Raw genomic sequence first — 16,419 nt, forward strand, 5'->3', positions numbered from 1 at the left:
TTTCTTTCCTATTTTATCACTGGAACCTAACAACTGCTCTTGCAAAGGTTGCAGCTTAGGAAGCTTAGCCACAGCAGCGAGTGACCTTTACTTTTATTATGAATATTTCTATTTCGTCATTATTATAGAATGAAATCTATGCATATGATCAGCACAATGGATTTCTTTTTCATTAGTTGTGTAAAATGCCAGTCAGTGAATAGAGGGGCAGCCAGGGCTGCCAGCCAGACTAGAACCCCCCCCCACACACATACTGGAGGGATCTGACAATTGGAATTAATATGCGTGGAGCTTTCCCTCCCCGTATGTTGGCTGAGGTTTTTCAGGCAACTTTATCAGGGGTAACATTATCGAGAGCTTTGCCGAGAGCTTCTTCATCATGCTCACATCCGAGCCTGCCCAACACTTGTCACTGTCAATCACAAGGTGATAATACACAGATGATTCTCTCATTTGGTTTAATAAAATCTCCAGGCTTATTTCAACTGCAGTCATTACAGCAAATAATTGCTGCATTGAGGTTTTAGCCAGGCCATAGCCTCAGGGATAAGGAAAGACTATTGCTATATGAAGGATTTGGTTGATGTTGTCTTTTTTTTTTCTTCTTTTTTTTTAACCTTTACTCCCCAGTCGTTCATATTTCTAAAATGAATATTACATTTGAATCTAGATTTGGCTTTCTTTATTCAAACTAACATTGTTATTACATATTATCTGGATGTGGAGTCATCTGTTTTCACTTTTTTTATCTATGTGCTGTCAAGTCAGGTTTCACCAGGGACTGCCAATTGTAATTTTTAACTGTCATTTAAACCAAATTGTAGATCTGAATCAGCGGGCCTAAAATTCTCTGAAGAAATGGACTGACAGAAGGGAACATATTTCATCTTAAATTTAAATTCTGGCTCCATCTAAAAGTGCACAGCTGGAAAATTCTGCTGAAACCACTATATACTGTATAAATCTTTTAGACAGGAACAATCAGACAGAGAAATATCCCATTACATCACTGATCTACTTGGCAAATGTATATAAAGGGATCTGATGCCAATATGATGCTTCCTATTCAAATGCATACTCCAGATTTGCTGTATATCTCCTGGCAAACTTAGAATCTGTTTAAGCGCCTGCTCAAATATATCTTAAGGAAAAAAAAGTGAATGCTACTGAGGGTATGCTATTTGACTCTGGCCTTTTCAGCTAAACAAAAAAATTCAATTTAAAAGCAAATCCAGCTCCAACAGGTCACATATTTAATTAGGTAATCCAATCTCCTTGTTTTAATTACATTCATTAGTATATTTGTTTGACCAAACAAGGTCACAATAATTGATTAGATAAAGAATCAATGGCAAAGACAAAAAACTCATTACAGGAGCAGTGGTGTGGATATTTGCACCCTTGTTGGGGTCACACAGTTTATCTCAATGTCAATGAAGGCAAAGCAGGCATAAACTTATTTGTTTTGAGGTGGTCTTTGATTTGTACATGCCAAAGTAGTGATTGTGACCTTGCCTTGTTGGCTGCCCCATAAAGAAGCAGTACACTAATTACCTTTGACAGTGAAGTGTACTTGGGACAATATACAATCAGATAACAATAACAGAGTCAATAATTTGTATTTACTCTGAAACTTGGACAATGTCATTTCTCCCAATTAGTGCGATCACCCATGCATTAAATTAGTTTTTTTCCCCTCTCTCACCCAGAAAAATAATTAGGGGTAATTATTAAGAAATCAATCAATCAAGAGAGTAAACTGTCAATGAAGCATGGTCAAAAGTTTAAAAAAATGTGTGACACATGGCTTGGATCCATCTTGCCCCCAGGGGAATTTGTTATGCAGTACACCGAAACATTAAAGTAATGCAACAGCGCAGTGTGTATTTTGATGTTTATTTAAAATGCTAGATCCATGGATCCACTAATATTTATTTAATCTAAAACGTAGCTTATTCAAAGTGAAAAATATGTTAAAACTTTAAACATCATACACAAAAAACAAATAGGTAGGGAGAAAATAGTCATTAGAAAGTTGACTATTAAACGCACACACAAACATGTTTTTTAAAAGAGCTGAACCTCTACAAGAGGTTCATTTAACCTCTTTAATATGGAAAATTACATATAAAGTAAAAACCTTGGGGATTTGTTCTTACAAGTTTAAAATGGGAGTTGGAACACATACTCTTAAATAATAAAAGAAAAATAATCATACATAGTTTATTGCAGGAAAAATTCATATTAAAAAAAGGTAAATCATTTCAAAATTCTGCAACATGTAACCCCTGAATAATCACTGGTTTACTGTTTCCACTGTATATGATTCAAAAAAGTGTTTAACGTCTAATAACCTGATTCCATCAACATCTACTTTTTCTCACATAACAATAATATTAACAGTATATGAACAGACTTACAGTAAAAAGGTAAAATGTGGGTGGAATACGTAAAACATAACACTGAGAGATGAAGAAGAAAAATAAATTGAAACATGGGGTGATAGAGGTTGACATTAGTCAGTAATGTATTAGATAATGTTAAGCTATTTGCTGCTTCTTATTTTTCAACTGAATGAGAAAACTTGTTGATATCAGTTGAAAATATAACAGAGTTGGGCTTCCAATTGGTCCATTTCACCTTATTTGTACGACACTTACCAAAAATGATGAGAAGACGGGTTGGAAAACAAATGTTTTCATCCATCGAGTTATTCACAAAATAAATTACAATGTCTCTATCATAAAAGTGCCTGCTTTACATGCTTTTTTTCTAAATATATATATATATATATATATATATATATATATAATTATTATTATTTTACTTTTTTACTTAGAGTACAGAAATTAAATTAATCATCCACATTACAGACAATGACTTTTAAGATGTATTATTCGCAAATGTTTAAATTAAACTTATTTCATTTTCTTCACATTGCAGTATTTGTCTGAAATTCATCATGTCTTTTTTGAATTCAAGTCACCATAAATAGAAGACTGTAATATTTGTGCTGGTGGAACTGCTCTCTTTTGGGGTTTTCTGGATGTCATTATTCTCTAGATTTTTATTTTTTTTTAGATCTATTTATTTGTGGATTTATTTTTTATTATTATTATTTCAAACATCCAAGTCCCCATTGAATTCGTGGGCTCTGTGTTAAAGGGCACACTGTCTATCACGTGACGAAGTCACCAGCAAATCACCTGTTAAGATGTGTTTCCTTATGAACCAATAAGGACGCGTTGTAGAGCAGCAAAACGCCCTTCATTTGTTAGATTGATCTCGGTTTCTGTGTTTGTCAAATTATTTAGCTAACCTACGTTAGCCAGCTAGCTGGAATGGTAACCAAAGGAATGGTGAGCAGCTGTGCACTTTCCTTCGAAAATTAAGGTGGGACACGCCTTAACATTTATTAATATTTAAAGGGACGTTTATACAGTTCAAGCAAATACGGTGAGTTTAATTAATCAGCTCTCTTAAGTGCAAGATCCACAGTTAAAAGACTGGTTTTGTTAGCAACGTCAAATGTAACCTTAAACCTAAAGCTGACTTTAGGTAAGTCAAGTAAAACAAATGAGACGGTGTAAATCTGGTAAAATTAACTCGTCGTATGCTTTGACAGCTTATGTTGCCAAAATTCCAGCTGTCAACTAGAAATATGTTACGTTCAGCTGCCTCACCCTGGTCCATAACATTTGCTAACGTAGCACTGTAATCTCAGATTGTGGTGAATGACACGATAGCTCATGCTTGTACCAGAAATGACGAGAGTTTAACAATACATTTGGTTAAAATCAGAACATTAGTTTAAAATTTGTTACGGCTCTGACAAACAACGTTAGACACACAAGCTTTAAAACGTCTTCAATGAAACAGCTAGGTTAGCACGAAGCTAAGCTAGCCGAAACAACCCGTCCTAGTGTTAACTTTGTGGTTGCAAGTAGCTATGCTAGCTAAATTTGCATGGGATGCTTGATTAGTATTATTGTTGTTATTTTTTTTTTTTTTTTTTTTTTGAGATACGTGTTTAGGTTGTGTGTGTTTGACCTCAACTATAGCATTTGTTTCCTGTTTCCACCAAGGCAGCGAATGGCCCGGAGACTACTTGTCGTGGGACCTTCATAAAAAGAGGGACATCAGTCTGAACCTCTGAATGAGTGATGAACTTAAACCCCTTCTGGAGCATGTCTACCAATACAAGTCGTAAGGTAAACGACGTGGAGGTTTTTTTGTTTGTTTGGTTTTTTTAAGCTGTAAACATACTGTAAACATTGCCATTCCCATTCGGTATTTTTTGTGGAAAAAATGGCAAACTTGATATTGATACAACACTTTAGTGTCCAGAAGCTCGCCCTTAGGTGCCTTTCAGATATGTACAAGCCTGTGGAAACCTCTCTCTAAAATGTGCTGCACATGATAGTCATGAGCTTTGCAAAGGAGATTTTTGATGACTTAACAGTGCAGTAAGTTTTTTTTTTTTGTTTGTTTTATCTAAAGTCTTCGCATATAAAATGTTTTGACTGCCTATTAAACCTGGAGCATAGTAGAGCTTACTATGGGTTACAAAGGTTGTACTTCTGCTGATTGCACTTCCTAAGATTTAAAAAAAATAAAATAAAATAAAATCTGTACTTGTCTGCCAAAACTTGATTTCGACAGTCCTAATAATTTAACATTTGAGGGGACAAACATCAAACTGAGAAAATGTATAGCTGTCTTTTCTCAGCCTTGATTCCCACACCTGTTCCCACTTGGTTTCATATTGTTAATCTTGTTAACAAATCTTGTTAAACTGGAAAATTTTCATACTCGACCTAAGGGTGTGGTTTTTCCACTCATTTTGGGGGAAATATGCTTATATTGTGTGACGTTTAACTATAACCATATGATTTAAAACTACATTATAACAAAGTCTCCACTCTTTCTGTGTTGTGGTGTTTGGTGAAGTTTGCTACTGCTTGACTAAATTTCCACCAGCACCCACAGTGGTGGGGAGGGGATTTAGGATGGACGAAAACAGTGTGAGTGACCTTGTTTGTCTCATCTAAGGTACATTTTAGCACATTCTACAGTCAAGGTTTTGTTTTTGTTTTTTTTTAGTGATTATGCAGCCTAAATTTGGTGTATAGCAATATTTATTGCAAGCATTTCTTGCACCGTTTCTTATGGCTTCCTGATGTATTCTACCCTTCAAAACAGCATTCTTCTGTTTTGTGTTCAGAGTGCACTGTGACACTTCACCGCAACTCCTCGTATCATCCTTGCATCATCAGTAAGATGGAGTTACAGCTAGGCATGAAAACGCTTGCTCTTGTCTAGACATGGCTCCCTGACGAGCTACAAACCAGATGGGCAGTGTAACCTGAGAGGTCACTCACAGCACATGGTCACTACCCTGTGCCATTGGATTAGTCCTTAGGTCTACCATTTGAGCATTTATATACACTATCTAAATTCGACTCAGGGGGTTCCTTCTGATTTTTTTTCCCCCCTCCCACATAGCATGGGCTTTAATGTTTGATGTGTTAAGATCCCTGTCATGTTTTCAATCCTGAACAGCAGAGATCTGACAACGAGGAACAAAGCGGGCATGGGGAGCAGAGGGCCAGTCCAGCCCGGATGCCCTTCGGCAGAAAGCAGCTTCCGCCGATTCCTAAGAATGCAGCCCCTATTACCAAGCCTTCCCCAATGGGTACTCCAATCCAGTCTGCCAATGGCACGCACGCCTCTTATGGCCCTTTTTACTTGGAGTACTCTCTGCTGGCTGAGTTGTACGTATTGGTCCAGTATCAGAATTTAAATTTCAGTTTGTTGTTAATTTCTTGGCATGCTCCAATATGCTGGTAGCCCTTGTTTTTAAAATACCCACTGTATACGTTTTGTATTAAACTAGTTTCACAGTATCACTTAAATTGTTTTTATTTGGTTTCCCTTCTTCTGATTTTTCTTGTGACCTGCAGCACATTAGTGATAAAGCAGAAGCTCCCTGGAATTTATGTCCAGCCATCCTACAAGTCTGCACTAAGTAAGGATTCCACTTTTAAAAGTTCATGCAATTAATCACTTTTTACATATCAGGGGAAAGAAAAAAAAGTGATAAGTGATTGTAAAATGGCATCTCTCACTGTCTAGTGTGGTTTGGTGTCATATTCATCAGACATGGCTTGTACCAGGATGGTGTCTTCAAGTTCACTGTGTATATTCCTGACAATTATCCAGATGGGGAGTGTCCTGTAAGTATTAAAAAATGTTCTTGTTTGATATTTTGCCCCTTACCAAAAAGTGAGATTGTATGATTTAGCTAAAAAGAGTAAACATTGGAAAATGCAAGATGTATGTCATTATAAATGATGTATACATAAACTGTCATAAAATATGGTTTAAGGAAAAAAAATGGTGCAAACAATTTGTTTCAGAAATTAGTATTTGACATACCAGTCTTCCATCCACTTGTTGACCCTGTGTCTGGAGAGCTTGATGTCAGAAGAGCTTTTACCAAATGGAGGTAGGTTTACCATTTTTCTGCTTATGTGCTTTGCTTTGTTAGTTTTCTCAAATTATATTTTGCAGTAGAAGAAATGGTGGGGGGGGGGTTGGAAAAACTTGAGCAACTAAATGAATCACCAAGCTCACTGTGGGCTGCTGCTGTAGCCCATAGGCTTTAAGGTTCAGAGGTGCTCTTTTGCATACCTTGGTTGTAACAAGTGCTTATTTGAGTAACTGTTACTTTTTCATCATCTGGAAGGAAACTGGCTGCCTCTGGCTTCTGGTGCCTACAAGGCATTTTCAGCCAGAGAACTGCCACTTGCTGATATTTTCTATTTTCAGACCGTGTTTTAAACCCAGTAGATCAGCATTTTCTTAAATACTCAGACCAGTTTGTCTGGTGCCCACACCCATGCTACCACCCAGTCATTCAAAGTCATTTAAATCACTTTTCTTTCCCATTCTTATGTTTGGTTTGAAATTCAGCACATCACCAGGTTTCCATGCCTGACTGATTTACTGTCATGTGATTGCCTGAGATATTTGCTGTAACATACAGTTGAACAGGTGTAAAATATGAGAGAGAGGGAGAGAGAGAGATGCACCAAAGAACATGGTTCTGAAAAGTAACACAAATCCAAAAACTATATGCCATGACTAGCTGTGCTTCTGGACGTTATCAAAAACTGAACTACACACAAGGCAGTAAAAACAAGTTTATTATGCTATTCAGCAAGGACTGACAATGGCATGGACTGTAGTACAAGTTTTGCATTTAAAGACATCTTGGCACTCTTCCATGATGCAGGTGTCGCTAACAGCTCTGTTTGTTAACTCTTGGATGAGGAAAACTCATCTGTTCCTGAAGCAGAGTTAACTTACAAATTACCTGCTTGCTAGCAAGTTTTCTTCAACAAACTTAGTATTTCTCTCTGACACCAACTAATTCATAAAGTAATATTATATGGGCTTTATGCTGCAATATAAAGCACCTTGGGGCGACAGTAATTTTTGATTTTCTTTTTTTTTTTTGGCTCTCTATAAACGATATGTAACTGAATTAAAATAAATCAAACATTTACTGATTTCATCCACCTGTGTGTGTATAGACGGAATCACAACCACATCTGGCAAGTCCTGATGTATGCACGTACAGTTTTTTACAAGATTAACACCACAGAACCACTCAACCCAGAGGCTGCTGTACTGTGAGTTTAACATTCTTGGTTTTTGCCTTTTTTTTCCTTAATGGAACTTGTTGTGTGTGTGTATATTTTATTTTTCCTCTGAAAATGTTAAAAAAAAAATATTTAGTCATTAATAGAAAAACATAATTAAAATCTCGACTAAGAAACTGGTCTTTTAGCACTCGGTGCAAAGTGATGTTTCTGGCTAAATAAGTTTGACATTGGCTATTTTTTTTCCAGCTATGAGAAGGATGTGCAGTTGTTCAAAAGCAAAGTGGTAGATAGTGTGAAACTATGCAACAGTCATCTTTTTGATCAGCCGAAGATCGATGATCCCTACGCAATAAGGTTGGTCAACTGTCCATTTCACATTCTAGTGCTGACCACAATAAGGAAAAAAGTGTGTGTGTTTGTTGAAACTCTAAAGGGGGAAAAAAAATTATCTTGTGTTCAATTCTCCACTTTGATCCATTGGTTTCAGTTTTTCCCCATGGAACCCAGCTGTACATGAAGAAGCAAAAGAGAGGATGTTCACATACAAGGTAAGTTTTGCTAAATTAAAACTTTGCACTTTCGAAGCAGGAGAGAGTTTAATCTGTATGTTTTCTCAGGTGATTCCTGTTATGCAGCTTTTAATTTGTTATTGTTGCCCTAGAGACGACCTGAGGATCACCACAAGGCATCTCAGGCATCGGGGTTGTCTTGGGTAAAGCCTGGCTCGACACAGCCCTTCAGCAAAGAAGACAATCCTCCCCAGAGCTGAACCTGCAATGTCAAGATAGTGGCCACTAGAGGGAGTCAGAAGCATCAGATTCCATGCCACAGGCTTGCATCAGCCATCTGTGTGAAAGTGGAACCTTGGTAGTTGGCAACTTTATATTAGCTCTTCACATTTATTGCTTGGCTTTAAAAGCTTTTGTAGGCCTCTCCTCAAAGAGTTTTAGAAAAAGGAAACCAAGTTTGTATCATATTTAAATCAACAATGACAAATGGATGCGTCAACATCCTTTAGGGTAAGATGCAATCAAAGTGCATTCTCATTTTGGTTTTCTTATCCATTCACATATTTAGTTACGTTATGACATACAGCTGCAAAAGGCTGTGGAAGAAATTATTTTCATTCTTATTGTAAGTACAGTGGATTGCATGATCAATACCACTTGTTCAATTTGGCTCAGGACTGTTTATTTGTAAGACTTGGAATGTTTAATCACAGCTGTGTCGGTGAAAAAACCCTGTCACATCCTCCTCTATTACCAAGTTAGGTTGACATTTGCTTTATATTTGTGTCTTATTGGACAATGAGTTATTTTTTATTTCCACTGTGTAAACGGTTGTCTTACTTTGCTCCTAATATTTATGTAAAGCAGAGTTGGCAAATATGGTTTTAAATAAGATTCTAAGTAAGTAAGCTTATGTATTTTGCCAGATTTGAGATCATTTTGAATGTTTTATATATATATATCATTGGTTATTAAAGGTTTGATGTGTAAATAATGGATTCTATGCTGAGGTTTAAGAGACATCTGCATTGGTGCTCTATAAGAGAATGTCGTTTTTTTTGTTGTTTTTTGTTTTTGTAGATAATTGTAAATTACTCCCAAATAAATGACGTTACTCTAGAATTACAGAAGTCTGGAAGACAAACACCTTTATTTTGATAAAGTTTAGTTATTTAGGACACTCTGAACAGCAAAATATGATAGTAATAAACTGGGGTGCTTCATATTCTTTAGTTTCAGGCCAGTGTCAGTTCAAACTTGAAGTCTTCAAGCAGAGGAATTTGGCTTGATTGCTGTATATGCAAATACTGTTGGAAAATAGATTTAAAATCAGTAGAAATTCCATAAAGAAATGAGCACAGCAGGTATGGTGGCCAAACTTGTTTGAGCTGCTGTAAGAGGGAAAGTTGTAACAATAATTGTAATTTACATGATGCCATTTGGGCTCTTCAGAAGTTCAGATGTGTGGAACCATTTCTTGACTGCTTAGATTTGAAATTGAAACGGTATTCTTTGAAATCAATAAAAGGATTTTTAAAAGCTATGTTTTGTTTATGTATTTTTTCAAGTGTGTGTTTCTTCTGAACTAATGAAAACCTAATTACAAGAAACGTATTTCAAACGTAATTACTCAATACAGTTACTGATACAAAGTAGCGATTTCTGTTACACTAGAAATGATTCTATCAAAGAAAACTACGTTCAAATTTGAAGTTACTTATTTTTAGCGAAGTATTTCCCTCTGGCAACAGATGGCGTTATGTACCCACAGCTGAAAGCATCTCCGGCTCCTGTCACGTTCGCACTGAGGACAGACTAGGGTACATGTGCGAATATAAAACCTCTCCGGATTGGCTCCGGTTTAGACGCGGCCATCTTATGCACTCTGTCAACACAGCAACTTTACAAACGATGACATGATTTAATCAGCAACGCCCTGGCGCCACCGTCCTCAAAGTAGTCACAGTTGGTGAACCGGTTTTTAATTTAACATGGAAATGAGTGATTTTGGCAAATTGTCAGCGGTCCAATCACAGAGGGAGTTACTAATATGCAAATGCGGCGTTATCACAGTCACGTCAGCAGCAGCAGCAGAGCCGCTGTGCCGTGGTCGCCAGCAGGAGTACAACTAACAACACAGTAACAACTTCGCTAATACCACTCTGTCTTCATTGGCGTCTGGAGCTGCGCTTTGTGGTTCTTTTCAGGTAAGAAACTGCGCTAATTTCGTTGACTTTTCTGAGACGCGTTTGGACTTGTGGGCTTCTGTTTCATACAGTCAAGTAGCTGTCAAATTTCGGACAGTGAGTCAATGAGGGTCGCCTCAGCTGTCTGATGACACACCGCCTAGCTGGCTGTGTATCTTCCCTGTAGAAGCAAGGGTGTTCAGGAGCCAAAAACTTGTTTGTTTTCTTTGAATTCGCATCGAAAGCAGCAAATATCATCGTACTTTCTCAGAGTTTGACGCCTACATGTAAATGCGCGTGTCTCCAAAGTACTCCTTGGTGGGTTCTTCTTGGTCATGGTGGTCCTGAACTGACAGCGACCAGCCGGGCTCAAAGCAGCATGGCACTTGAATGTGGACGCCGATGTAGTTAACAGTGCCAATACTTCGACAGGTTATTTGAAATGAAAACGAAAGTCAGGCGAGGATAAACTAGTTGGCTGTTATCACGGTCACAATCATTGACGACCTCTCCATCCATCTCCGGCCCCCTCCCCCTCCCTATCTTCTTCTGTGAGCAGCGTCACGACACCTTTTGAATCCTTAGGTTATACGGTTCGAGTGCACGTGCGCACCTCGACAAACAGTTTTATATCTAAAACTCAAATGTTCCACGTGCGTTCATTTTCTTTCCGCTCGCCGAGCAGTTGCGCTTAAAGTAGCGCAACACATTGCCGCCTCGTCGGCTTATCAACCACCGCGCTCGCAGAGGCTGTAGCCATTTCTGAGGGAAGATGAAGAGGATGATATTAACTCAAGAGGTGAGCTCGGTGTCTTACTTAAACATGGTCGCTTAAGGGCTTTGAAAACACCACAGATGTATTGCCATGTCGCCAACTGAGATACGGGACCACTTTACCAATAACAACCTTGGAAGTTTCCTAAAAGTGGACTGAAATGCGTTCGTATACGCGCTTAGCTTTTGCGTCAACTTCCAATTAAATTGATATTGTTTCAATTTTGTTAGTTTTACACGGACATCTGTCCCAGACTTCAGGGGCAGTTTATAAACACAGTTCATGTTGATATTAGGCATGAGTTGCACGTGCCTGGATGGTGCTCACAACGTCACAATTATGAAGGAAACAGCTGGAAAGCATCAGAGGGGACTGGTCTATGCCTCGGGGCCAGATGGGTGGCGTTTGAAGGTTAGCAGTTGCTTGGTTTAGCTATAGGGAACCTACATATAGATAGGGATCTACAGAAACTTAAAACTGACAAGTAATTACATGGCAGTCACATGATTTTCCAATAAACATAATGATCACTAGAGAAAGCACTGGAGAGAGTCTTGAGCTTGAAGAACAGCCTAATGTGAAAACAGGAATTGCTTCATGCCTGTGTGAATTGACTTTTGCAGGGACCTGGTGGTTAGTGGGGAGAGTGGTAATGTGCACGACAATGAGTCTTAAAAGGAAATGTAGTGATAGTACAGTAAAGTAGATTTCCTTTCTCTGTATGTTTAATTTAAGATTTAAATATTGCTTTCGAAAAGCAAAGCAGTGGTATGAGGTGGTGAGAATGTTATGAATTGTTTGTTAATATATGAGATTACACATTACTCAGGTTTGATGTTAGTAACGTTATAAAGTCACTATGAAACTCGTAATGTAGCTAGTGGAATTGTTTAACTCTGAGAGTTCATGTAGACATTTCTGTTGCTATGGCCCAAGCAGGCCACCTATGCTGGTTCACCTTAAGGTGAACTTAACTTGCATACAGAGAAGTTGGCTGTTAGAATCACTTAGTCTAAATGATTTTTTAGGTGGGCTTGTCTTATAGCCATCACAAAACTGCAGCAGCAGCTAGGTAACTGCCAGTTAAACAAGAAAAATCAAACTTATGACTTTATCTTTTTTAGGAATCATTTTTTAGTTTATCAGCTTGTGCATATTGCTCTGTTGTTGTTGTTTTTTTGTATAATATTATCCATGTTAGGCTGGTGTCTCTGATAACAAATCACACAGTCAGTAGTTGAGAGCACCATATTTTTTTTTATGCTGGTAGAATGTTATGTTAAACCATTTGCTAGCATGGCTATTATTTTAAATATATGCTGTGATAACCAAAGAAAAAGATGCCAAGAAAAAGATGTCTGTGTTCATTTGTGTGCCTGTGTGCATGTTAAGTCAGCATAATAACTGACCTCGGTAGGCTTCTGTCATCTTCCGCTGGTCTGTGGTTGCAGAACACGCACATGCGCATGCTTAAAAGGCCTCCTTTGCCTCTGTCCTTAGCTGTTGAAATTCTATCAGCTGTCTGCACCTCCCACACATTCTGCAGTAGCAGGGCAGGCAGCTTCATTGGTTGTGGAGGTAGGGGGTTGAGGCGCATTTGTGCGTATGTGTGTATTTGAAAAGGGTGGGGGTACAGGAAGAGGCACCTGCTGGTGGCTGGCGGTTGGTTTGCACCAGCTGCTTTGCTGCACACATGAAAGGCAATGCTGACAGATAACTGACAGTACCAAGTTTCTCCAGAACCATGACATAGCCTTCACTTGGATAAGTGCTTTTATATGTCAGATTGATAGAGTCATGCAGTTTTACTGCTCTCAAAGAATGCATCATTGATGATGAAATGGATGACAAAGTTCAATATGGTGGACAAAAATATACTTGATAAACTGTTGTGTCATCTTTTAACTGGAAATTATTTGTGCGGGTGTTTAAAGGTTGATTATGCTAATAAGTAACTTTTTTTTTTACCAAATGAAATCTGATGTAGGCCATAGATTACCAGCTGAAACTTTATCACCTGATATAAGTATTATAATTTATATTTTTTCTCTCCATTTTAGGGCATGAAAACTATATAGTCGGCATGCTGTAGCTCTAAAGAGAGGCATTTGGGGACCAGTTTGGATCCATTGGTGTTCCAGAGGTTCCAGTCATCCTCCAGCCTCCACCATGGACTTCTTTAATGACCCCAGCCTCTTTGGTGGAGGTTTGGAAGGGCTGGATGACGATGGCTTCGCTTCAGCACCATCACTCGTGGATGAGCTAAATCTTACTGCTGACTTTGAACCGCTCCAAGTGGAGCCTCTTGGCCCTGGGAAGCATCAAGACATGATGCCACCAGCTTCTACCCAACAAGCTATGCCTAGTTACAGCCAGTCAATGGTTCATTACATTGACATTAAGGCCAATGTGGCTCAGGCATTTTCTGGTTCTCAGGGCATAAGTGAGGGCATGATTACAGAGCAACATGGCTCATACCATAATGCTCCCATGAGTCAAGTTCCTCAATCCAATGGGCTCTTCTGTAACAGTGGCAGTCCGATGTGGGGTAACCAAGACCAGAATGGGAACATGTACCAGGCCTTACCTCAACAGCAGCTTTGTCATCAACAGCAACAACTACAAAGCCAGCAACTTCATGGCAGACATCAAACACAGCACCATCCCTGTTATCAGCAAGAGGAGCAGCAGCACAGAATGCGACAGCAGCAGCTGCAACAACAGCAAAGTCATCAGCAACAGCTGTTAAACCAGCACCAACAAATTAACACACAGACTGTGTCCCTGCAGCAGCAGCATCACAATTTCCCGTTTCACCAGGGAGGCCAGTCCAGCAGCCAACAGCAAATTCACCACACTCAGCAGCAGGTTCAGCGCCAACTAACTGTGAGAGAGCAGCAGTTCCACTCAAGAGCTCTTCCAAGTAAGCATTATTTGGAAAGTCAGAATGCTTCTATGACTGCAACTTGCTTGCAAACACAGCCACAGCAAGGTAACTACCAGTTGGTCAGGGAATGTCAAGCTTTCCCTAGAACAGGACTAGAAGAATCTAACCTGTCCTTTCCCATGCACTCATCATCTATGGTTCATTCCCTGCCCACATGCTCTGTCAGTTCTGCCAGAGCTTATCAACCGACTCAGTACCCTACTTATCCTGGGGAGCCAGAATTACCCAGTCTCAATGAGCAATCTTTGTCCTCAGCCTCGGTGTCTAGGCCCAGCAACACCACTGCACCACTCACTTCTACAATACCTGAACTTACAGGGACACCATGCCAGTTTTCAGCCACTGCACATTTGAGTCAGCAGCACACTAGGACCCCAATTAGCCAGGCAGAGGAATGTCCTTTCCGTGCTATTCGTTGCTCCAGAGAAACCCAGGGAAACTGCAAGTCATCTGAGATGTTTGGTGAATCTATGCGATCCTACCCCAACATCACCACCCACCTGCCTTCTGAGCAGCCTCAGAGTTGTAGGGTTATCAACACTAATGGATACCAAGCTTTGGGAGACAGCCTTTTACCATCAGCAGCTCATGATGAAGACTTGGATGGCCTGGAGCCTCCTGACCTCCTGCCTGACCTACTGCCCCAGCTTGAGCATGCTTTTAAGCAAGAGGACAAATCTAACTGTGGCTGGACTGATACTACTCAGGAGATGGGAATTGAGTACAGGAAACCATCACCCATTGAGTACAGTGAAGATAAGGTAACACATTTCATCCTTTTTGTTCCTAAAGCATTTGTTTAAAGGCACTGCACTGATCTTTATATATAACCACACACCTCATACTTAACACCCATTTCTAAGTTATAGTCAGTGACAAGAATGAAAATGAATAAGCTGAATGAAATGAAACAGTGATGTGTTGAATTTCACAATTTTAAATATTTTTTTTCTTTAATAATGGAGAAATATTTTCTTCTTTCCATATTATGGCACAAAATTCGGCCACTCATATAATGCTTAGCTATCTCAGGTAGAACATGTGCTTGCCTAGTAGAAAACCTGCAATCAGCAGTGGAAAGGGGAAGGTGTATCTTGGGCAGTCTGAAAGCTATCTGAAAATGATAATGGTCAGTCCAACCTGGCCTGTCTGTCTGGCCAGTGCACTGACAGCAGCTCAGGCCTGATTAGGCTAAGAGTGGCAGGAGAGTCTTCAGGACTTAGCTGTAAGCATACTTAGGGCTATATCAAGATGTGGGTCAGGGCAAGCCAGAAGCACTTGCACACTGCCTCGCTGGAGTGTGGGGGAGGTTGCACGCTGTTGTGGTAGCTGCCACAGTTTCTGTGTGTGTCTGCGCGTGAGTGCGTGTGCACGTGTGAGAGAGTGAGCGGTAGGAAAAGAGCACGGTGAAGGAGAGTGGTTAGCACTTCAGAGCGGGGGAGGGGGTTTGAGAGATGGAGAGGGCAGCAGCTCATGGAAAAAGGAGAGCTTAGGAAAGAAAGGGAGGGAAAGAGACAGAGAGGAAGAGCATGACAGAGAGAAGAGAAGCGGAGGGGGAGGTTGGGTGAATGCATTAGCTGGCTGTAACAGGCTTCAGGCGGTTCCTGGACCTCAGATGGCTTGTAACTTAGCAGCATCCATGCACTACCATCGCCCATGAGTGACACATGACCACCAGCTAAAGCCACAGACCTTTCATCATGCTCTGCACACTTTATGTGCATATGTAGATAGAAACATATTTTTGTGTTCTCTTTTGAGAACATTTGTGTTAGATTTCAGAATTTTTGTTACTATAACAATGAAAATTATTTTTTTAAGGCACACTTTATATATAGGCACTTTTTTAAAACCATAAAAGCACTTGTGTTTCCCATGGCCCTCTACTGACAAAACATCTCATAACCACTAACAGTACAGAAGTGTTGTTTGGCAATATTGTACCAACCTCACCTTTGTCTGTATCTGCACTTACCCTAGTGTAGTAAACACTTATATTACTACAATTTTACAGTATGTGTTTGAGTGACTCATTTAAATCTCTGTAAACAGGGACCTCTTACTAGCAGCAGGTCCATTATGTCTCCCCAATTTTAAAAAGCAAATATATGCCCCAGAGCCAAAACACAACTTGTGTTTTGAGTAGCTCATCTATACCCCAGCATTCAGCAGGTGATAACAAAACTGGTGCTGCGCCTAAACCAGAGCTCATCCACACAGGCCATTTGGTCATCTGCAAAGGTCCTTGATTGAAATGGGGCCATGAACCACAGCCATATGAACAAGCCTCTCCCTGTCTGTGTCAACATCCAGCCCTGTGTTGATGCTTACA

The 16,419-nt window shown here is 39.6% G+C and overlaps 2 protein-coding genes across 6 annotated transcripts in view; both read left to right on the plus strand.

Annotated features, from left to right (window-relative positions):
• The first annotated feature begins 3,295 nt into the window (after positions 1-3,295).
• Positions 3,296-9,706, plus strand: aktip (akt interacting protein). 4 transcript variants are annotated; one of them, XM_063478956.1, is made up of 10 exons: positions 3,296-3,456; positions 4,086-4,211; positions 5,563-5,774; positions 5,964-6,028; positions 6,136-6,236; positions 6,420-6,508; positions 7,599-7,697; positions 7,917-8,024; positions 8,158-8,218; positions 8,332-9,706. In XM_063478956.1, the coding sequence occupies exons 2-10, from the start codon at positions 4,164-4,166 to the stop codon at positions 8,437-8,439; spliced, it is 891 nt and encodes a 296-aa protein (XP_063335026.1). In that variant the 5' UTR covers positions 3,296-3,456; positions 4,086-4,163; the 3' UTR covers positions 8,440-9,706. The 4 variants fall into 4 exon arrangements, with proteins under 4 accessions (XP_063335026.1, XP_063335055.1, XP_063335036.1 ...); XM_063478985.2 differs by having other exon boundaries at positions 5,566-5,774; XM_063478966.2 differs by having other exon boundaries at positions 4,090-4,211.
• A 575-nt stretch (positions 9,707-10,281) lies between these two features.
• The window catches only part of chd9 (chromodomain helicase DNA binding protein 9), a 70,483-nt gene continuing 64,345 nt past the window's right edge, over positions 10,282-16,419 (plus strand). For both annotated transcript variants that reach the window (XM_063478997.1, XM_063479006.1), the window contains exons 1-2: positions 10,282-10,386; positions 13,201-14,848. In XM_063478997.1, coding sequence (XP_063335067.1) covers positions 13,310-14,848 — 1,539 coding nt within the window. In that variant the 5' untranslated portion in view covers positions 10,282-10,386; positions 13,201-13,309. The remainder of the gene's footprint in view (positions 10,387-13,200; positions 14,849-16,419) is intronic.

This window comes from Pelmatolapia mariae, linkage group LG1 (assembly GCF_036321145.2).
Source record: "Pelmatolapia mariae isolate MD_Pm_ZW linkage group LG1, Pm_UMD_F_2, whole genome shotgun sequence".
NCBI classification, from domain to species: domain Eukaryota; kingdom Metazoa; phylum Chordata; class Actinopteri; order Cichliformes; family Cichlidae; genus Pelmatolapia; species Pelmatolapia mariae.